Raw genomic sequence first — 22,035 nt, forward strand, 5'->3', positions numbered from 1 at the left:
TAGCATCTCTGGACTGAGGTGGACATCAGGGACCCCTGCCCTGCTTACTTCCTTGGTACCCACTCCCCGTGGCTCAGCCTCTTTAACTGCAGCCCCCAGAGTGGCTGTTTGCCGTCTGCCTGGACCCCAGACAGTGAGGAGCTCACCACCTCCAGGCAGCCTGTTCTCTTCCCAGTTTTCTTCTCTTCTCAGCTGGAAGGTTCTTTATTCTGTGACCTCCCAGTCTGCTGCCCAGGAACACCCCCCTGGCAGCCTGGGCTTCAGCCTGTGGCCACTCGTGGCTCAGTCTTCACATGGCGGCACCTTAATGAAAACAGTTAACTTAAAAACAGCCATTACCACCCCCTCCCTGACCCAGTGTCCAGGCAGACCCCCATTCCTCCAGCAACCCCAGGCCTGCAGCCATGTGTGGGGCCCGCAATTATCATGGATGCCTCTCCTGATCCCAACAGGAGCGTCTTAGGCCTTCATTCCAAACCACTGCTGGTGAAAAGCTTGGAGGGTTAAAAGTGTGTGCAGTGCTTAGATTAGGATGAAAGTCTGTAAGCTTTGTTTCTAGCAGCTTTTTTGTTGGGAGATGCATTGTACACAAGAGGGGGTTCGTGTGTGCAGTTGACAGTGAGAGCGGGACAGGCGGGGATGTCTCCACACAACCAGACCCACGGGACCTGAGGCCCTGCCATCCTTCCTTCGTTCCCTTCGGGTGAAGCCACACAAGGATGTGGACATGGATGCATGTGTCCACAGGGTCTGGGTGGTCGATCGGACACGTTCTGTGCTCACAACCACAGTGGTTTCTCCATGACCTTCTCCTGCTCATCAAGGACTTGCCATGTCCTCACGTGAGGCATCCAGCATTCCCACCGGACAGTGTCCATGATGGACGAGTCAGAATATTCCCGCTTAGCCCAGGGGCATTCCCTGCCCATGAGGAAGCGTGTTCTTGCATCCGATCCCTGGGCTGTGCTCTTGGGCCTGCACGCAGGCCTCTCACCGACCATGCAGACAGAAACTAGTTTTTATACCCTTGCAAACACTTGGTATTGTCAGACTTTTCAATGTTTGCCAACCTGGTGGGTTAGAATGGCATCATGTGTGCTTAATTTTCAGGTCTCTGATGACAAGTGACCAGTGTACTCATGGACCATTCATGTCTGTCTTTTATTCAATGCCTGTTGGAATTTCCTGCCTTTTCCTTGAAAACAAGCAGACAGTGTTCATCTCTGGTTACTGCCACCGTTCTCAGTGGTTTGGACACTCTGATAGTTCTAATCCTTCCCAGGGAAGTAGTTCCTAGTAGGGTGATGCCTGCCTCCTAGGTGAGGCAGCTGAGGGCCAGGTGGAGTGTCTTGCCCGATCCTGGAGGTGAGAGCAGGTCAGGGATGGCCGCTGACACTCTAACCACTGATTCATTTATATGTTCTGGGGACTACTACTCAATATCTTCTCCCAGCTTGTGGATTATCTTTTTCTTTTTAGTGTCCTGTGATGAAGAGACATTTTCTTAGTGTTGTTGAATTGAACACATTTTATGGTCAGTGTCTGTCTTGTGTCTGATTTAAAAAATCTTTTCCTACCTTAGATCCTTAGATTAGCTTCTAAAAGTTTCATAGTTTTGCTTTTCATGTCGAAGACTGTAATCTGGCTGGAAATAATTTCATACGGTGTGACGCAAAGGGCTATCTTTTCCCGTGTGGATGCTCCAATTTTGCCAACACCCTTTATTAGACGCCTGGCCTTCCCCTGCTGCCTGAGCACCCATGCTCAAGATCACGTCTCTCTGTGGGGTGCTGTTTCTGGGCTGACTCAGTCCCCTCTGCCTGTCTATCCCTAATTCCATTATGTTTTAATAATTGCTATACTGTCTTTAAAGTCTTGATGTCTAGTAGGAAAAGGAACTTTGCTGATCCACATGAATTTTGAATCAATTTGTCAGAATCCTGCTGGGATTTCCATTGGAAACGCATTTGAACCATGCATCAATTTAAGAGAAAATTATAGCTTTTCTAAATCCTCCTACTCAAAAACATAGTATTTCTTTCCATTAATTTCAATGATCTCTAAGGTCTTTCAATAAACTTTCATAATATTCTCCATAAAAGAAATGCGTATTTTTTGTTAAATATATTCCTAGTACCATTTATAATCCTGGAGAAGGGAATGGCAACCCACTCCACTAGTCTTGCTTGGATAATCCCATGGACAGAGGAGCCTGGTGGGCTACAGGCCATGGGGTGGCAAAGAGTCAGACATGACTGAGCGACTAACACACTGTAGTAGCAACAAAGAAAGTATTTTAAAACTTATATACTCTGCTTGTTGACTGTGTATAGAAAAACAGCTGACCTTTGTGTATTGGTGGTTGGATCCCATAACCCACCTTCAGGTGCTTGTGTGGTGTGTGGAGCTCAGCAAACAGAAAAAGAAAGTCATGTGAAAGCAACCAGTGTCCAGGAGTCTCTCTGGGGAACCTGCAGCTTTGGGTCTAATGGGTTCCTGGACCAGCAGTCATGGAACCAGGCACTGAGAAGGGGACACCATAAGTTCCTGGCCCTGAAGAAGTGTTTCTTTTCGTCCAGAGGAAGCAAAAGTTCAAAGGTTTTCAAGGCATGTGCATGATGAGCTGCATGTGCCTGTACCAACTGTCTGTCTCCTCTCCGGCTGTGGGAGGTTCCCTGAGGGAAAGTGCAGGAACGCGTCCCGTGCCCGGCTTCGGTCACAGTGAATGTGTATGATCGGCCTGCACTGCCAGGGGCAGGAAGAATGCTGCCTTTCCTCAATTTTGGTTTGATTTCAAATGTTATTGCAAAACTAAAGAGAAGTGGCAAGCTCCTCCTTGCCCCATCTCTTTCCTTACTTTTTTCTTTTTCTCATCTTGGCATATCTCAGAAGCATCAAGACTTTTATACTGTAGATTTTTCAAGTATGTAATTTCCGTGTATTGTTGTATAAATGAACGCTCCATCTTCCAGGAAGCAAGTGGGTGACAGGTGGAACAAGGTAGTACTTCACGTCTGCACTGAGACGCGAAACAGAGACTGCCATCGCCAGCCCCAAGAGGAGGGGGGGTGTGTGTATGTGTGTGTGTGTGTGTGTGTGAGAGAGAGAGAGAGAGAGAGAGAGACTGACCCACCGTGCACGGGCTCTGTGTGAAGGGCTGGGAACCCTCTGGAAGGGTCCCTGAGCTGCTCACCACTGGTCACTAGAACCCTGGGCATATTTGTGATGGGAGCCCTGAAACATGTGCCGAGCACAGAGGGTGCCAAGGGTTAGCTCATGGTCTGAGCCCAGGAGAAAGGCCAGGGATTTGGAATCTTCAGTATCTGTGGTTGACTTTGGACCAAAATCTAAAAGGATGCCTCAGCTTTTCTCTTGAGCACAGGAAGGTGAGAGAAGAAAAACTGAAAGGCCATGCTGTGGGCCTGGAGCTCTGCTGCCCTGAGCATTGGAATCAAGACACTGAAACACCAACCACCCCCAGTTCTGCCTCCTCCTCCTCTTTTCTCTCTGCAGCCCACTTGCTTCATAAAGAAACCAATTTGATTATGAAAAGATGAATTCTCAAAGGGAGGACCTTCTCAGACCCCTGCCTGTCATTCCTGCCTGGAGTGTGTCCCCCTAAGCTGCAGGCTTCAGGTCCCTCCTTGGCCTCTCCCACCAGCTTGATTTAAACTGTGAAACCTACAGCCGCTGACTCTTGGACTCTCTTGCCTTGTTCTTTGTCCAGGGCTCTCCCTTCAGCATGCTGCGTGTATGGATGGCTCATTTTGTACATCTCTCCCTGCCTCTACAACGTGTGGCCCCTCAGGGCAGGAGTGTTTTCTGTCCACTTTGTTTCTGATGTATTGTTGTTGTTCAGTTGCTAAGTTGTGTGTGACTCTTTGTGACCCCATGGACTGCAGCACACCAGGCTTCCCTGTCCTTCAGTATCTCCTAGAGTTTGCCCAAACTCTTGTCCATTGAGTCGATGATACCATCAACCATCTCATCCTCTGTCGTCCCCTTTTCCTCCTGCCTTCAATCTTTCCCAGCATCAGGGTCTTTTCAAATGACTCAGCTCTTCGCATCAGGTGGCCAAAGTATTGGAGTTTCAGCTTCAACATCAGTCCTTCCAATGAACACGCAGGAGTGATCTCCTTTAGGATGGACTGGTTGGATCTCCTTGCCAGTCCAAGGGACTCTCAAGAGTCTTTTCCAACACCACAGTTCAAAAGCATCAATTCTTTGGCACTCAACTTTCTTTATAGTCCAACTCTCACATCCATACATGACCACAGGAAAAACCATAGCCTTGACTAGACGGACCTTTGTTGGCAAACTAATGTCTCTGCTTTTGAATGTGCTGTCTAGGTTGGTCATAGCTTTTCTTCCAAGGAACAAGCATCATTTAATTTTATGACTTCAGTCACTGTCTGCAGTGATTTTGGAGCCCAAGAAAATAAAATCTGTCATAATAACAGTTCCTAAAATGTGTCTGGCCCATGTTTAGGTGGCCAGTGTACATGCAGCGGAGGACCGAATACTACTAACAGTTCTGAAGAGTCTTCTGTTAAGACTCCAGAAGGGGCTGCGGCTCCCCGGCTTTCCCTATGGCCTTGTGGTGATCTGAGCCTGTGCGGGACTGGGGCTGAGCCCGTCCACACTGAGCCTCGGAGGCCTGCGAGCCGGTGGTGGGTCCAAGACGGTGGCCTTCCCTCCAGCCGCAGTGAGAAGACAGTGCAGTGTCTCCGGTCCTCCAGGCGCTTTGGTCTGGCCCTGTAGTGGCTGAGGCTGACTGTAAGGGCAGCAGCGGAGGCTCTTTACCCAGAGGGCTATGGCCTGTAGCCCCTTCAGCCTGCCTGAGTCCTGCCCGCCCTGGCCTCTGTGCCTCTGTGCACTGAGCCTGCTGTATCCTCGGGCTCCATCTTACATGAGCTCACGCCCTAGGGCACCGAGGCCAGCCTTTTGGCAGATGCTGTGAAGGCTGAGCCTCTGGCCAGGGCTGCCTCCCTCTCACCAACAGCTCAGCTCTGACCAAGGGCCGCCCCTCCAAGTTGCTTCACGCTGCTTCTGACCCTGCCTGCTCTCAGGGCTGTGTGGGAATGAGACAGAGCCTTCCCACCCCCGCGTACGGGGCCCCAGGCTCCCCTCTGCCCAGAAGGCTTTGTGCTTTCAGCCATGCCGGGACACCTTTCTTAACTTCCCTGCTGCTCTGAGCAGGCGGGCTGCCCACGGTGGGCAGGACCGGTGGGCAGGACCAGCTTTATCTGTCGGGCAGGAGGTGGGGGCATCAGCGTCTCTGCTGGGCAGGTGTCACAGACTCTGGGGTCCACAGGCAGCCGCTAGTTGCCTGTGTGGGTGGAGAGGCATACCACGCTCTTAAATTTACACAGTATGTTAATCATGTTCTCACAAATGCATTGAAACATTCTTGCCATGGGTGATAAATGCCCAGGAACCACTGGGTTCCTCTGAGCTGTTCTTATTGGGGAATGAACAGTCAAGCCAGGCCTCGGTGTGGCAGCTGACAGAAGACAAGGGCGGCCTTTGCACACCCACCTCTGCTATCAGCGTGGGGCTGGGCTATGTGGAGGCCTGTGCGGTGGAAGGTGAGTGTGGCCGAGCCTGGCCTGGTGGAGCGGCCACCCCCATCCAGGAATGACCCTGGCCCTGGGCAGACACCTTAGGGTCTGCCTACGTCCACTCTGAAGTCACATGAGAGCGTGAAGGCGAGAAGGGACTTCCCGTGGGCACGACGGCACACAGCCGGCCGGTTCTCCTGCACGTGGAGCACATTTGGAGCAAAGCTGTCCCCAGGAAGTCCCCCTTTCCATCTTGTAGTGACTCTGCCAAATAACATCAAAAGATGAAATTTGTCCATCAGATTATCACCTAAGGTCTTTGTTTCCACAGAGCTCGCCGGTGAGTGTGTCGCCTGTCGTGTGATGTGGACAAGTTGAGAGGGCATATCACGCCCTGCACAGCCAGGCCCTTAAACGTGCCGATGCCCAGTCACCCCCGATCCCTCCAGGGCCTGGGACCTGCTCTAACAGTGGTCTCCCTCTGGTCTTCGGAGCTGGATTCCTAAGGCAACTGATTATTTTTTAACCTGGATATTTATAAATACCTTATTTTTCCCTTGCTGTTGTTGTTTAGTCACTAAGTTGTGTTCAACTATTTGCAACCTCATGGACTGCAGCACATTAGGCCTCCCTCTCCTTCACCATCTCCCGGAGTTTGCTCAAACTCATGTCCATTGAGTCAGTGATGCCATCCAACCATCTCATCCTCTGTTGTCCCCTTCTCCTCCTGGCTTCAATCTTTCCCAGCATCAGGGTCTTTTCCAATGAGTTGGCTCTTCGCATCAGGTGGCCAAAGTAGTGGAGCTTCAGCTTCAACATCAGTCCTTCTAAAGAATATTCAGGACTGATTTCCTTTAGGATTGACTGGTTTGATCTCCTTGCAGTCCAAGGGACTCTTGGGAGTCTTCTCCAGCACCATCGATTCTTTGGTGTTCAGCCTTGTTTATGATCCAGCTCTTTTTTGGTAGCCTTGAAACAATGATGTTTTTTTAAAGTATTTAAAATAAGGTGGTGTTAGTGAGGGCTAAAATAAGGGCCTGAAAGGAGCCATCTGCCTCTCATTCTTGAGAAAGGACAGAGCCAATGAGAAGCCTCTGCTTTTCTTCCTGTCGCCCAGATACCCAGACACCTTTCATATGTGGCTGGAGATTTCATATGTGGCTGGAGATCTCAGCACAAAGCCCCTCCCTATAAAGCAGGCTCTGGTGAGTGACCTTCCCGCAGGATCCTGGGTGGAATGTGGGGACATATGACTGGCTGAGCATCCCTGGTTTGAGGCCACAACAGACCTGGGGTTGTTGGGGAGTTGCAGGCAGCTAGCCCCTCATCTCCTAGGGGAGCACTGGGGTACACACCACCAAACAGACCCTCTAGGGGCTTGGTCATACGCTCGTCTGGTAACCATTGTCCAGAATATAACTAGGAGCTTCTCAGAGTCGGTCTGCTGTTTGCTTGTTTTCCCTGAGAGTGGAAAAATGAACAATTCTCCAAACTGGATAAATGCAACACAGGTCTGGACCTTCCCAGCCTAATGGTCAACAATCCACCTTCCCTTTTCCTTCTGCACTAAACAGAGAATTGTCAGGGCCCCTCACCTCTCCAGTTTGGGTGGTGGTTAAGAGAAGAGGGCTGGCCCCCTCTTACCAGCCTCACGACATCTAGGAGCTGATTTGCCTCTTAGTTTTTCTCACGTGTCAAGTGGCAGTAATGACTGATTCCTACTTCTCACGGTTCCTGTGAGCAGTAATCAAGTTGCCTGGCATTCATGGCTCAGGGTCTACAGCTAGATAAGTGGTCATGTTATCAGGAGCAGCGTGAGTGGCAGGTATATGCTGGGCTCCAGAGGACAGTCTACCACTCTGCCACCTCTGGGACCCGGACACGTTACTGAACTTCACTATGCTTTAGCTCCCCGTCTGCAAAGTGGCAATGACATAAGGCCAGCCTCATAGGGTTGATGTGAGTGTCTGGTGGGTGGAAAGGGGTGTAGCCTGGTGCTCAGGAGGAAGGAGCCCGTCCTCACTGTGAAGGGGTGACAGAGAGTGTGAGTCAGGATGGAATGTCCCCTAGAATCAAAGGGGCCCTGAGCCAGTGCCCACAGACACGCAGGAGGGAGAGGGGGTGTCACACAGGGTTCTACTTCTCTGGTATCACTTCTGTTGGATGCAATTTAGAGTTAATGTGTGCAGGTGCCAGGCCTGCTGGTATCCTCACTGTACCCTCTGGCCTGTGTTCCTGCTGGAGAGCTGGGCTCCTTATTGGCTGTTTTCTGTGCTTAAAAGCATTTGCCTTTTCTAGGACTGCATCCAGGCTCCTGAAACACTTGTTTGCCTCAGTCAGCGATCCGTGAGAGTCTTTTTCATAGAGGGTTCTCCATTAAGAGATAAGAAGCTCCTTATCCTCTTCAGGTTCCTGGGGAATGTGGGAGGGTGGATTTGATGACCTGGTGTATGAGCCAGGCCTGAGTGCAGAGCCTGTTCCCCACGTGCCTGGTGGGGCTGCTCACCAGTGTAACAGGTGCCCTGCTCCCCCAGGGTGAGTAGACTCTCGTCTCTGACCTTGGCTGCACTCACCTTGACCTTCTACCTCACCTTTTCATACTTGTCAGAAGACGTTGGGCTTTCCTTGGGAACTGCACATTACAGAGCACCCCTGCCTCTCCAGGGTGCGTGGGGAAGAAAAGTCCACGCCTGGAGCCCAGTGTTTGTGCTGCAAACCTGGGGTTGTGCTCACTCCACCTGTCTGGGGACATATTGTGCACTTGTCTTTAGTTGCAAGCTTTCATGACCTTCAGGGTAAGGGATGTTTCACTCCCCAGAGGCACAGAGCCTGCTTCAGGACCTGATGTATCATGGTATCCCGTAAGTTCTTGGAGAAACAAGTGTCCAAACATGAAGAAGGAAACAGCCATCAAAATAAAAGAGAGAAAGAAACAGCCAGGATCCAAAGGAAGCTTTTAATAAGAAAAAGAGAAGAAGGAGCTTAAATTTTAACCTACGATAAAAGTAAAACCCGAGAACCTCCCAGCTGGAGTGTGATATAGTGACAACTTCGTTACAGATGAAATTTGTAGACTAGGAGACAGGGACTTTCTGGTTAAATACATTAGTAACATGTGCCTTTTCAGGTAATTCTAAATCTGAGTGTCCATGTTAGAAGGAAAGTGTGTGTGTGATGACCTCCAGGGCGATGTTAAGCGCTTTGACTTGAAACTGCTTATGAGCAAAGAAATTGTAAGTCCCACCTCAGACCCAGGCAGGATACAGGCTAACCTGCTGACGAGATCTCAAAACACGGCAGCTCAATCAGGATAAAGTTTCTTTTTTTTCATGTGACATCCGGGCCCTGCTCCCCAACGTGAGGACCTGGTCCTTCCCTCCTTTGCTTGGAGTGTCATCTTTGTGGAAAACGCTGCAACCCCCTCCTCTGCCCCCAGGGAGGGAGGTGCTGGTTAAGTGTTGGGAGGTGAGGGACTAGATATGGAATTTCCTCCTAAATGTCATTGCAAAACACAGCTCAGCCCAGAACTGGCTCAAGTCCCTCTCACTTGCCTTCATTGACTGGAATCTTGGCGTGTGGCCAGGGCTCCCCTCGAGCAGGGCTGGGAGGTGAAGTTCTTAACCGGTGAGCTTGCGCCAGTTGAAACTTGAAATATTCTTCCTGACAGGAGGAGCAGGTGGACTTGGGGGGCAATTGGCCGTCACTGCTGCCTTCTGAGACCCTGAGACATTTGACTAATTTGAGGCTGGGTGCTCTCCCCCTGGGGCCCACCCGCTGTCCAGGGAACTCACCAGGGTGTGTCTCTCCCAGGAGGCAGGCCCTGTGTCTCCAGCTCCTAGCCCTAGCTTGGCCTGGCTCCTCTTTGAGTGACCACGGGGATTTCCGGTCGTCTGGGCCCAGCCAGTGGTAACAAGGTTTAGAGCTGTGTGGACTCTCAACCTCCCATCCTGGGAGAAGTCCTTCCAGCCCAAGGCCCTTAAGCCGACTGTTATCCTAGGATTGGCTTGGCGGCCCATAGGGCAAGCCATTTGGTAGGTGTTTTGAGTAAGTGATCTGAACCAGGCCAGGGTCGGGGATGCAGCCTCGAATGTAGAAGCAGGTGGTGCCTGTTCTGGGGGCCCCCACACTGTAACATGTGCCCCCTGGGGAGTGGCGTGGTGGGAGAACCAGCGAGTCCTTGGAGTCTGAAGACTGAATGAGTTCTTCATCCACACTCTTCACCCTGTCTTTCCGGGGGTCAGATAGTGAGACCTGGTTGAGGGAAGGTCTCTTGGGGGCTTTATGGGCAGACGAGTGCAAGCAGTGCGTCCGCAGAGCTCACCTGTATGTCGATCCCAGTGAAGACAGAGCTGGCGCTGCTGTGCCTGCGTGACATCCCGCAGCTCCTCCACATCCGAGTCCTGAGCCGCGAGCCCAACGTCATCTGTCTTCATTATCACGGATGCCCCACGGGGTGGCTGTGTTAATAATCGGTGTAGGCACCCCAGTTGTGTGTCCCTCTCACTCGCCTTTCATCTTGTTTCCCGGGTGTTTTGATCCTGTTGAGTGGCACTTGGTAGCAGTGTTCAACTCAGCCGTCCCTCGGAGGGGTGCTTAGAGGGACGGGCTGCAGAGACCCCGTGGGCTTCCTGAGGTTGGGCCCGGGGCTGGTCTCAGGGGTCCTCTGGCTACCGCTGTGACATCTGCAGAGTCTTTTCCTGGCCCCACGTCCACCTGGCAGGACCTCCTCATGGACTCATTAGTTCATCTCATCAAGCATGAGAGGGTGAGAGGCTGGGGGTGCGAGACCCACCAGCTCCAAGCATTGCCAGGAGAGGGGAAGGGCTCGGGTTCACACAGCAACTGCCCCCTAGCTCCATCTGACTTCTATTCTTCACCCCCCAGGAGTGCACCTCCCCCTCCCCACCACGAAACTTAAGGTGGCCCCTCCTCTCAGTTCTATAGGAGATGCTGGTCTTGGCAGTCTGAGGGGCGGGAGGGGATTAGTGAGGTGGGTGTCTCTCCGTCTCCCAGTCCTGCTCCCCTAGTCTGCCTCCTCTTGCCACCTCCCGGTCCACCGACAGGACCAAACAGCAGCGTGGCCACCTCAGCAGGTGTGGCTGGAGCTGGTAAGGTTGTGTGCTTGCTCCCCGCCCAGCACTCCGACCTCCGCCTGAGGCTGTGGCAGGAGCCCAAGCCATCTGCTAGGCCCACTCCTGTCTCTGCTCCGGAGGCATCTGGCCTCTATCTTTCCCTCGCTCAGAGGCTGGCACCCATGGGAACTGGTCACTGCAGAGAAGCAGGAGAGAAACTCAGGCGCCCTGGCCTACACAAACCAGACCGGGGGATTAGTTGGCAGTTGCCCCAGGTGCGAGGTGTGGGGCTCAGTGGACCCATGTTACCCAAGAGCAGGGGGCCCGAGACTGGCTCGAGGCCAGACAGCAGATCAGAAGGGTAGCGGACTGGATGACCTTTGACAAGAGGACGGGGGCGTCCCACCTAGAAGGACCTGCCTCGGGCTCTTATAGATGAGGCCACCATGACCTCCGGAAGCCAGGGGCCATGGCAGGCGAGATGGGGGTGGCAGGGCAGCCGGGACTCCTCATTAGCGCTCTCAGCCCTAGGGGTGCCTTTCCCCCTGGTGGGCCTGGAGCCCGTGCCCCCAGGCCCTGCAGTGGTGATGTGTGGGGTGAGGGGGTGTGAAACAGCCCAGCAAGTCTGTCCTTTCAGCTTGAAACCCCCAGACACACGTTCTGAGTCACCGTCCTGTGGGATGGTGGTGGCTGGGAATGCAGCAGGGGGGATGGCACCCAGGGGATGACCAGTCAGCACGCAGTAGTGGGCAGAGCGTTCTGGAGCCAGAGCCCGGGTAGGGGCCCTATCCCTCTCAGAGTCTGCATGAAGGTCTCCCAGCTCCTCCTCAGCATCCTGCCAGCTCAGTGCATGGCAGCCCTCAGGGAGGCCTGGGGCACGTCTGGGGACCCCCTGCAGACCCCGTCCAACAGGGCGTGGCCCATATTTTTGGAACGAGTTGAGTTAGGCTGTTGTGCCAAGCGCTCTGTGTACCCGGTGGGCTGTGAGTACCCTGTATTCCTCAGAGGTATCCCCCCGTCCTGGGCTCTGAGACTTGGGGGCCCTGCAGGTCAGGCACTGGCCAGGCAGCTGCTGAGTAACACATGTTCTGTTTCCAGGGCCCTCCCCCACCACCTGCTGGCAAAGCCCTGCTCAACTTTGAAGGGACAGAGCCTGGGGAACTCAGGTGCGGTGAAGGGGACGCTGTCGTCCTGCAGCGCCGGGGCGACGAGCTCTGGTACCACGGCCTCCTGCCTGCCGGCTTCGTCCAGAGCGTGCGGCCACTGCCGCCTGCCCCGCCCCAGGGCAAAGCGCTCTATGATTTCGAGATGAAGGACAGAGACCAGGACAAAGACTGTCTGAGCTTCAGCAAGGTAAGGTGGGTTCGAACGCAGCCGTCCCCAGACCACAGCCCGAGCCGGGAGCCTGGGTGAGCATGTGAATCCTGGCCCTGCCCCAGTGGAGACAGCAGTGGTTTCTTCTTACTAAGGGTCTGCCAGGTGGAAGAAGGGGCACCCAGCCCCACTGATAGGTGCTCTCTGGTAGTGGGGGCAGGACCCTTGTTACCCAAGTCACGGGTGTGCAGGGCTCATGGGCCCTTGGAGGGGGCTTGCTGGGGAGACCATGGCAGAGACCCCTGGTCAGATCCTGGAGTGGGAGCTGGGCCCAGAAACCAGCCCGGGCCGGCCCTTCTTGGAGGGTCTGGGGGTAGATGCGTGTGTTTGGGCCATATGAGGCTCCACTGAGACCTCGGGACCCAGTCAGTGGCAAACTAGTTGTATTTCCTGTGTGCTTGTCCTGGGGATAACCTGGAATATGAAGTCAAGTGGGCCTTAGGAAGCATCACTGCAAACAAAGCTAGTGGAGGTGATGGAATTCCAGTTGAGCTATTTCAAATCCTAAAAGATAATGCTGTGAAAGTGCTGTACTCAACATGCCAGCAAATTTGGAAAACTCAGCAGTGGTCACAGGACTGGAAAAGGTCAGTTTTCATTCCAATCCCAAAGAAAGGCAATGCCAAAGAATGTTCAAACTACTGCACAATTGTACTTATCTCACATGCTAGCAAAGTAATGCTCAAAATTCTCCAAGCCAGGCTTCAACAGTACGTGAACGATGAACTTCCAGATGTTCAAGCTGGATTTAGAAAAGGCAGAGGAACCAGAGATCAAATTGCCAACATCTATAGGATCATCAAAAAGCAAGAGTTCCAGAAAAACATTTATTTCTGCTTTATTGCCTATGCCAAAGCCTTTGACTGTGTGGATCACCACAAACTATGGAAAATTCTTCAAGAGATGGGAATACCAGAGCAGCTGACCTGCCTCCTGAGAAATCTGTATGCAGGTCAAGAAACAACAGTTAGAAGCAGACATGGAACAACAGACTAGTTCCAAATTGGGAAAGGAGTATTTCAAGACTGTATATTGTCACCCTGCTTATTTAATTTCTATGCAGAGTACATCATGTGAAATGGCGAGCTGGATGAAGCACAAGCTGAAATCAAGATTGCCAGGAGAAATATGAAATACATCTCAGATATGCAGATGACACCACCCTTATGGCGGAAAGGGAAGAGGAACTGAAGAGCCTCTTGATGAAGGTGAAAGAGGAGAGTAAAAAAGTTGACTTAAAACTCAACACTCAGAAATCTAAGGTCATGGCATCTGGTCCCATCATTTCATGGCAAATAGATGCGAAAACAATGGAAACAGTGAGAGACTTTATTTTGGGGGGTCCAAAATAACTGCAGATGGTGACTGTAGCCATGATATTAAAAGACACTCCTTGGAAGGAAAGTTATGACCAACCTAGACAGTGAAGTAAAAAGCAGAGACATTAATTTCTCAACAAAGGTCCATCTAGTCAAAGCTATGGTGTTTCCAGTAGTCATGTGTGGATGTGAGAGCTGGACTATAAAGAAAGCTGAGCATCAAATAATTGATGCTTTTGAACTGTGGTGTTGGAGAAGACTCTTGAGAGTCCCTGGTACTGCGAGGAGATCCAACCACTCCATCCTAAAGGAAATCAGTCCTGAATATTCATTGGAAGGACTGATTGCTGAAGCTGAAGCTCTAATACTTTGGCCACCTGATGGGAAGAACTGACTCATTAGAAAAGACCCTAATGCTGGGAAAGATTGAAGGCAGGAGGAGAAGGGGACAACAGAGGATGAGATGGTTGGATGGCATCACTGCCTCAGTGGACATGAGTTTGAGCAAGCTTTGGGAGTTAGTGATGGACAGGGAAGCCTGGTGTGCTGCAGTCCATGGGGTCGCAAAGAGTCGGACATGACTGAGTGACTGAACTGAACTGAACTGTCCTGGGGACCGAGTGAGACACGGAGGGGCCTGGCTTCCAGGCTCCCGGCCTTGGGGGTGCAGTGTCAATGTGCAGAGGTAGCAGAGTCAGGGCTTGTGAACATCCCTGCTTCCTGGCTTCTTCACTTCATCCCAGTCCAGGGCTGGGAGGGCCAGAGCACCCGGACCTCGGAAACATCATCAATTCATTGTTGATCTTCAGAGCTGCCTACCAGGGTCCCCAGAAGCCTGTCTTCCTGATGTTGAAGCTGTTGCAGGAGGGAGGCCTCGTCAGGGCCTGGGAGTGGGCTTTTGTCTAATGCTCAGAAATGAATTGTCCAAGGTGATACATGTGCTGAAAAAGCACAAGACTTAACTGGGAAGGGCACCCAGGCAGAGAACAGCAGGACCCCAAGAGAGCCACTCTCCACGTGGCTCACAGTCTCTGGTTTTAAGGTAATGAATGGGGTTAGTTACCGGCTTGTTTCTGGCCAGTCATCTTGCTTGGCCTGTGTTTGTTCTGACTCAGGATCCTTGCTGGTGGCACGTGCCTCTCTCAGCCAAGATGGATTCCAGCACCAGGGTTCCTGGGAGGTTGGCAGAGCTTATTATGGGCTGGTATCTTCTCCCAAATTCTTCCAGCTGGTGGTAACTTCTTGGTTCCAAGCTCCCTGTTGGTATCACCTATTGTAAGATAATTAACACAAGTGGTTACTATCATGCCCGGCCAGAGTGGACAGGTTCCGCCTGTGGAGGGGGTTTCTGGTCAGCGGGTGTCTAGCAAAGCCACAGCTCTAAGAGGCTGCACAAACCTGCCCCTCTCCCATGTCCTGTCCTGTGTCTCCTCCTCCAGTCTCTCCCCGCACACAGTTGTAAACACAGAGCTAGGTTCCAGCTCACTGTGAGCCTCTCCTCTGCTCAGACTAGAGCTTAGCTGTGGTGCCAAGCACTGTGCAGGGATGTGAGAACCCCGTGCTCCATTTTGAGCAAAATTGGCCTGTTCTGTGCAGGCCGTTCCATTGTTCAGCCCAAAGGTGAATGATCTCTTTTCATTCACGTTTAACTCTCTCCACTTCCCTTCCATCAGGGTGTTCATTGCGATTGTCACCCGGCCCTGCAGCTTCCCTGAAAGCAGCATTAGGCGTCCCCCTCTGAGGTTGGAGCACGGGCTGCCAAGTGAGGTCAGGCAGCAGACCCCCTGGTGCCCACTCCCCTCGTGCCCAGCTCCCCTGCCCAGCCTGCCCTGAGACCCCTGGGCCCTGGTGCTCTGTGCTTTAAGGATCAAGAGAGCCGCCCCTTGGGGGTTGGATTGAGCCCTTGTGAGGACACAGACCCGTCACGGCTGACAGGGTTGGGGTGGGCCCTCCTCACAGCCTTCGTGGAGGAGGCTCACCAAGTGGACAGCTGCAGTGTGGGAGCCGCCAGCGTCTCCTCCCCGTGAGAGTAGGGAGAGGCCTCCCTGTCCTCCTCCTCCATCACACGCTCCGTGTGCCAGCCTCTGCCTGGTACCCTCACCTCCGGGGGGAAGTCCAGAGCCTACTGGACAAAGGACAGAGGGGCACCTGGCTGCTCACCAGCAAAACGTGCTGAGCCAAGCCCTGCTGGGAGCTGGGCTGTACCAACAAGCCTGATGTCGGCTGGGGAGACAGGGCAGGAATCCAGGGGACAGTTTCTGAGAGTGATGGGCAGTGTGGGTCACCCAGGAGGTGTGCGGGGTGTCTGGTCAAGGCGGTGGGTAATGTGTGTGGTATTTCAAAAGAGGCATTAAAGCTGCCTCATGGAGAAGGTGCGCACTCGGGTCCTTGAGACTTGCCTTGCGGTGGTGCTGCTGCCACTGGATCACGGGGCCCTGGCGCCCTGGACTGTGCCGTTGAGGCGAGTGGCCCCCAGTCTTCCCAGGACTTTGAGCCCAGATTAGGGAGCAGAGGTGTGGGAGCCGGTGGGCCACGCATCCTTCGGGCTGCTCTTCCAGGACTTTCTCTTCAATCCACGGACTGACATGGAGAGTTGGAGATGGCAGGGCACACTTCCTGGTGAAGACCTTGCTATGGCCCGGCCGTGTTCCCCACCGTGTTCACACAGGTGTGTCACCAGCACCCACTCCACACCCCTTAAGTTAGGGCACAGCCTGCTTGTCCAAGCACCTGCCCGTTCTCCTCTCTCTCCTCCAGCCGCTACTCCCCCCGCCCCCATCCCTGCCACCCTGCGTGACAGCCTGAGCTTCCCTCCACTGGCCTGGAATACTGGTTCTAACAGCCTCCCTCTCACCACCTTGAGTGACCACGTGGCTCTGACCAGCTTGGTTTTGCCTCCAGGGAGTGTTTTGCTGTTTGGATATGTTCCTTTCTGGACTCAGCAAGGAAAGAAGGAGTGTCTAAAATCCATGGATGGTGCTAACTTCCTTTTAAAAAACATCACTGTGGTGAGATGGATGAGGTTTTAAAAGGCATGAGGCATGTGCATCAAAGCAAGATTCTTACCTTCGATGTCAGCTCTTGAACAGTCTTGTTAAAATTGCATTAATTAAAGTCATTCTAAAACCAAAGTCTTTGTTTCATTGAAGAAGAGTGCATAATTACTTCTCGTAGGTAGAGAAGCTATAAAAAGCACAATTTATAACTTCATAGCAGTCCCACTCCAACGAGCTGGGCATGTGTGGATGAGAAGAGTCAAGGTGACAGCAGAGCAGTATCCCGCTCTGCCAGCCCGTTCCTCCGGACTGGCACCCGTAGTGCCCTCCATGTGACGGGAGGGGCTGGGCTGGTTTCTCTGAGCCGGCCAAGCCCATTTAAAGCCCCACTCATGTCCTGACTCCGGCAGATGCCCCTCCTGCTGGCAGCTCCACAAAACCCTCCTCACGGTCTTCCTCCACCTCTGAGTGTTTACTGGTCCTTCCTCAATGAGGAGATTCTCTGCTTTGTGAATTGGCCCAGCATTAATCCCAAAGCAAGTTCTGATAGAAATCAAATGTATTCAGAGTTTCAGCTCCTGAGTGAGATGGGATTCAAATTGTGACACCTTCACTTTTATCTCTTACTTTGGGTCATTTAGGGCTTCCCTGGTAGCTCAGATGGTGAAGAATCTGCTTGCAGTGCAGGATACCCACGTTCAATCCCTGGGTCCAGAAGATCCCTTCGAGAAGGGAATGGCAATCCACTCCAATATTCTTGCCTGGAGAATTTCATGGGCAGACCATGGAGTCACAAAGAGTTGGACACAACTGAGCAACTAACACTTTTACTTTCACTTGAATCATTTACTTCACCTCTGAGTATCTTTTTTGACTATAAAATGGAATTGATAGGATTCAATGAACAAAGGCATTTTGGGAACCAGCCTCAAAACAGGCACCAATCGGGGGCTCGCCTTTCTGTCCTTTCTGCCTTTGCCCAGGGCACTCCACGAGGCTGGGCCTCCTCCACAGACACACGCATTGGAGCTGAGTCCCCAGATGGGTCCCCTGCGCCCATCTCATCCTGGTAACTGCATCTGGGCAGACTCACAGGGGTGTGGAAGCCCTCATCCCCCAGGTCAAGGCCCCTGTGCCCACTGTGAGCAGCCTGGGCCCCCGTGTGTCCTGTGTCCTGAGGGCAGTCATGAGGCTCTCAAGGCGTTTCTGAAGGGCTTCCCCTGGTCTCTGCTTCTCGTTGCCTCTTGGAGACCACGTGGCTGCAGGAAAAGAGGGGCCCGAGGAGCTCAGAGGCCCCTGGAAGGGCAGGTTCCCCATGTGTGATCCACCCCACAGTGCATTTAGGAAATGGTCCAGCCCCCAGGGCTAGTCTTCTTGGAGCTGCTGTGGGAACTTTCTGGGTGTGGGCCAGGCCCTCAGTGTGTGAGACGTCCCTTTGACAGGGTGCTGGGGACAGTGTACTCAGCCAGCCACACTGTGGTGTCCAGGACTTCAGTGCAGGCAGAGACCCCAGTCTCCTGGCAGGTCAGAGAGGAAAAGCCTCAGGCCTGGGCTTCCTAACAGATTCATCTGTCTGCAGCTTGGCTTTTCCCCGGCAGGAGTCATGCACAGACAGGAGTGTGTGTATGTATGCTTCATTGCTCAGTCGTGTCCGACTCTTTGCCATCCTATGGACTGTAGCCTGCCAGGCTCCTCTGTCCATGGGATTCTCTAGGCAAGAATGCTGGAGTGGATTGCCATTTCCTCCTCCAGAGGATCTTCCAGACCTAGGAACTGAACCTGTGTCTCCTGCATTGCAGAAGGATTCTTTACCACTGAGCCACAGGGAAGCCCTACAAACATGGGAGAGTTGGATGAATTAATTAGAAATGCAGTTAAAGCCCCTTGATGTGGGGCCTGACTCCTTTGCCAGCAGGCTCAGGCTGCCCGCTGAGCCTGAGCAGGAAGGCGGTCCACTCCTCATATGACCAGTGTGTGTTCAAGGCCGCTCAGGACCACTCTGAGCTCTGCCTCTGGGCCCTGGCCCTTGATGTTGATTGAGCTTGGAACAGGGAGGTGGCCTAGGGGATCCACTGACCCGCGAGAGGAGCACTTGCCAGGGAGCCTGGAAGTGAAGCAGAGTTGTGTGTCTGAAGGTGGAAAGATGACACAGAGCAACTTTCATCCAGAAAATCCTTGACACGGCCAGACTGGCCCAGACCTTGTCCCACTCTCCAGCCCTTCACTGGTGTCCTGGCATCAGGAAGAGGACACTTGTTGCTCCACCCTGGGCAGCAGCTAGGGAACTGGGCTCCGGCCAACCTGCCCACTGGCGGCGGTTTCCGTCTAGTCTTGCTGGCTCTCATCCAGACCCCTTCACCCACTCTCCTCCTGCATCTCTGGCAGCTCACATCCTAAAAGAGCAGAGTTGAGCACTAGACAGAGAAGGTACGCCCAGCAGATCCTGAGATGCCAACTCCCTGGCCCAGGCTGGAGAGTCTGCAGCTTCAGTGGTGCTGCCCAGAGGTCCCTGCGTAGCCACTCACCTTATTTCGCAGAGGCCTCGGTGCCCCCGTGAGCAGTGCACTGTGCCCTGGACTCGGGCCTGCCCTGTCCAACACAGCTGGGGTCCCAGGGGGTGCATTTATTCACATTCTCAAGAGGCTGCAGAGCAGATGCCTACCCCAGCCCTAGGCTGTGAAGTATGACAGCAAATCCGAGGCCTGACGAGGACCCAGGCATCGTTTTCTGGGTCCTGTGTTGGTGGTGGGAGAAGGTGTGACTGTTGGCAGGACCTATGGAACTTGGTGCTGGTGGCTCTGCGGTGCCACTCAGCTCTCAGTGCTCCTCACGGAGGTTGTGTCCCTGGTACGGGTCAGGTTGGAGCAGAGCATAGCGGTGGGGAACTAGCCTCAGTGATATCAGGAAGTTGGTCACTTGCTGGTGCGCAGCCCAGCCAATAGCTTTACCATAGAGACTGCAGACTCCAGGACTGGGCCGCCTCAGGCCAAACAACTAATAGAGAGGGCTCACAGTCCCACCCATCAGCAGAAAATTGGATTAAAGATTTACTGAGTGTGGCCTTGCCCACCAGAGCAAGACCCGTTCTCCCCACAGCCAGTCCCTCCCATCAGGAAGCTTGCACAGGCCACCACTCTCTCCCCCACAACTCCTGGTAACCACTGATCCTTTTACAATCCTTTTTATGTTGCCGTTGTTCTGGATTTTGGTCATTCTATTAATAATCGTGTGCAGTGGCATGTTATTTTAATTTGCATATCCCTGATGACATATGATGTGGAGTATCATTTCATGTACCAGCTGTGTATCTTCTTAAGTGACGTGTATGTTATAGTGCTGACCTCATAGAATGAGTTAGGAAGTAGTCCCTCTGCTTCTGTTTTCTGAAAGAAATTGTTAGAAAATTTGGCATAATTTCTTCCTTAAATGTTGGTAGAATCCATGAGTGAACCCATCCGGGTCTGGTGCTTTCTGTTTGGGAAGTTTATTAATTATTGATTCAATTTCTTTAACAGATATAGACTTATTCAGATTGTCTATTAGTATTTTTCTTGTGTGAATTTCAGCAGATTGTGTCTTTAAAGAAATTGGCCCATTTTGTTTATTAAATCTGTGGGCATAGATTTGTTCATAATATTTCTTTATTATCTTTTTAATGCCCAAGGTATCTGTGGTCATGTCCCCTCTTTCATTACTAATATTAGTGATTTGTGTTGTTTCTCCTTTATAGCTATTGCAGCTTTCTTTTGAATAGTGTTAGTGTGGTATATCTTTCCTTATCTCATTATTTTTCACTTATACGTATCTTTATATTTAAAGTGGGTTTCTTGTAGACAACATCTGCTTGGGTCTTGTTTATTTTTAATCCACCATGACATTCTCTTTCAATTTGTACATTTAGACTATTGCTATTAAATGTGATTGTTGATATTGTTGGATTAATATTTACCACCTTTGTTTTCTATTTGTTGTCTTTGATTTTTGTTCCTATTTTGTTTTCTACTCTCCTTTGCCTTTTATAGTCTTGATTGAGCAATTTATATGATTGCATTTTCTTTCCTGTCTTAGCATATCAGTTGTACCTTTAAAACAATTTTTTTAGTGGTTTCCCTAGAAATTGCAATACACATTTACAACTAATCCAAGTCCACTTTCAAATGACACTGTACAGTGTGGGTACCTTATAATAATAAAATATTCCTAATTACTTCCTCTTGTCCTTTGTATCATTGCTGATACTCATTTAACGTGGATGTCAATATACATAATATATATACTTACATCTGTGTGTGTGTTAGTCACTCAGTCATGTTCAACTCTTTGCAACCCCATGGACTGTAGCCCACGAGGCTCTTCTGTCCACGGGATTCTCCAGGCAAGAATACTGGAGTGGGTTGCCATGCCCGTCTCCAATATGCTTACATACTATGTAATATATACTTATGTATACATAGATATGCATATATGTGGTAGGTAGATAGGTATACTTAATCAGATTCATTGTTGCTGTTATTATTGTGAACTATTTTTTCTTTTACCTTCACTTATTCCTTCTCCAATGTTCTTTCTTTATGTAGATTCAAAGGTTTTGACCTATGCAGCTTTTCTTCTAAGGAACTTATTTTAACATTTTTTGCAAGGCAGGTCTCCTGGCAACAAATTTCCTCAATTTTTGTTTGTCTCAGAAAGTCTTTATTTCTCTTTTGTTTATTTTTTTCTTTCTTCTCCTTCCTGTATTCCCATTATGTGTATATTACACCTCTTGTAGTTATCCTACAATTTTTGGATATTCCATTCTGTTATGGATTTTTATTTTTTTGTCTTTGTTCTCTTTGCTTTTCAGTTTGAGAGGTTTCTATTGAGACATCCTTAAGCTCAGAGACTCTTTCCTCAGCTGTGTTAAATCTACTAATAAGCCTCTAAAAGTCATTATTTCTGTTGCAGTGCTTTTGATCTCCAGCATTTCTTTGCAGTTCTTTCTAGGAGGTACCACCTGCCAGTTTGCAATGCCTACCTGTTTTTGCATGCTGCCTACCTAATGCATTAGAGCCCTTAGCATATTAACCATGGTTGTTTTAAATTCCCTGTTTGATAATTCCAACATTCCTTCCATATCTAAGTCTGGTTCTGATGCTTGCTCTTTGTCTTCAAACTATTTTTTGCCTTTTAGGACACCTAGTGATTTTTTGGAGAAGGCAATGGCAACCCACTCCAGTACTCTCGCCTGGAAAATCCCATGGACGGAGGAGCCTGGTAGGCTGCAGTCCATGGGGTCGCTAAGAGTCGGACACGACTGAGCGACTTCACTTTCACTTTTCACTTTCATGCATTGGAGAAGGAAATGGCAACCCACTCCAGTGTTCTTGCCTGGAGAATCCCAGGGACGGGGGAACCTGGTGGGCTGCCGTCTATGGGGTCGAACAGAGTCGGACACGACTGAAGCGACTTAGCAGCAGCAGCAGTGATTTTTTTCCTTTTTGGTATTCAGACACAATGTACCACGTGAAAAGTGCTGCTGTAAATTGGCTTTTTAGTGGGGGAAGAGAGGTTCTGTTTTTAGGGTCCCATCTTCTGAATTGCTGCACCTCCAGACTGTGAGCATCTCCACCTTCCCATCCTCCTTAGGCAGCCCTGGGTGACTGGCGTTATATTGGTGGACATACCATGAGTTATCGAACTAGCCCTCTTTGTACATTTGTCTCTAGTTTTTCTC

At 51.3% G+C, this 22,035-nt stretch overlaps 1 protein-coding gene across 1 annotated transcript in view; it reads left to right on the forward strand.

Moving 5' to 3' along the window:
- Nucleotides 1-22,035, forward strand: part of SH3RF3 (SH3 domain containing ring finger 3) — a 161,638-nt gene that overhangs the window by 67,244 nt on the left and 72,359 nt on the right. Inside the window, 1 exon segment of the mRNA XM_070379514.1 lies at nt 11,732-11,986. Coding sequence (XP_070235615.1) covers nt 11,732-11,986 — 255 coding nt within the window.

Source organism: Bos mutus, chromosome 11, assembly GCF_027580195.1.
Source record: "Bos mutus isolate GX-2022 chromosome 11, NWIPB_WYAK_1.1, whole genome shotgun sequence".
Classification (NCBI taxonomy): domain Eukaryota; kingdom Metazoa; phylum Chordata; class Mammalia; order Artiodactyla; family Bovidae; genus Bos; species Bos mutus.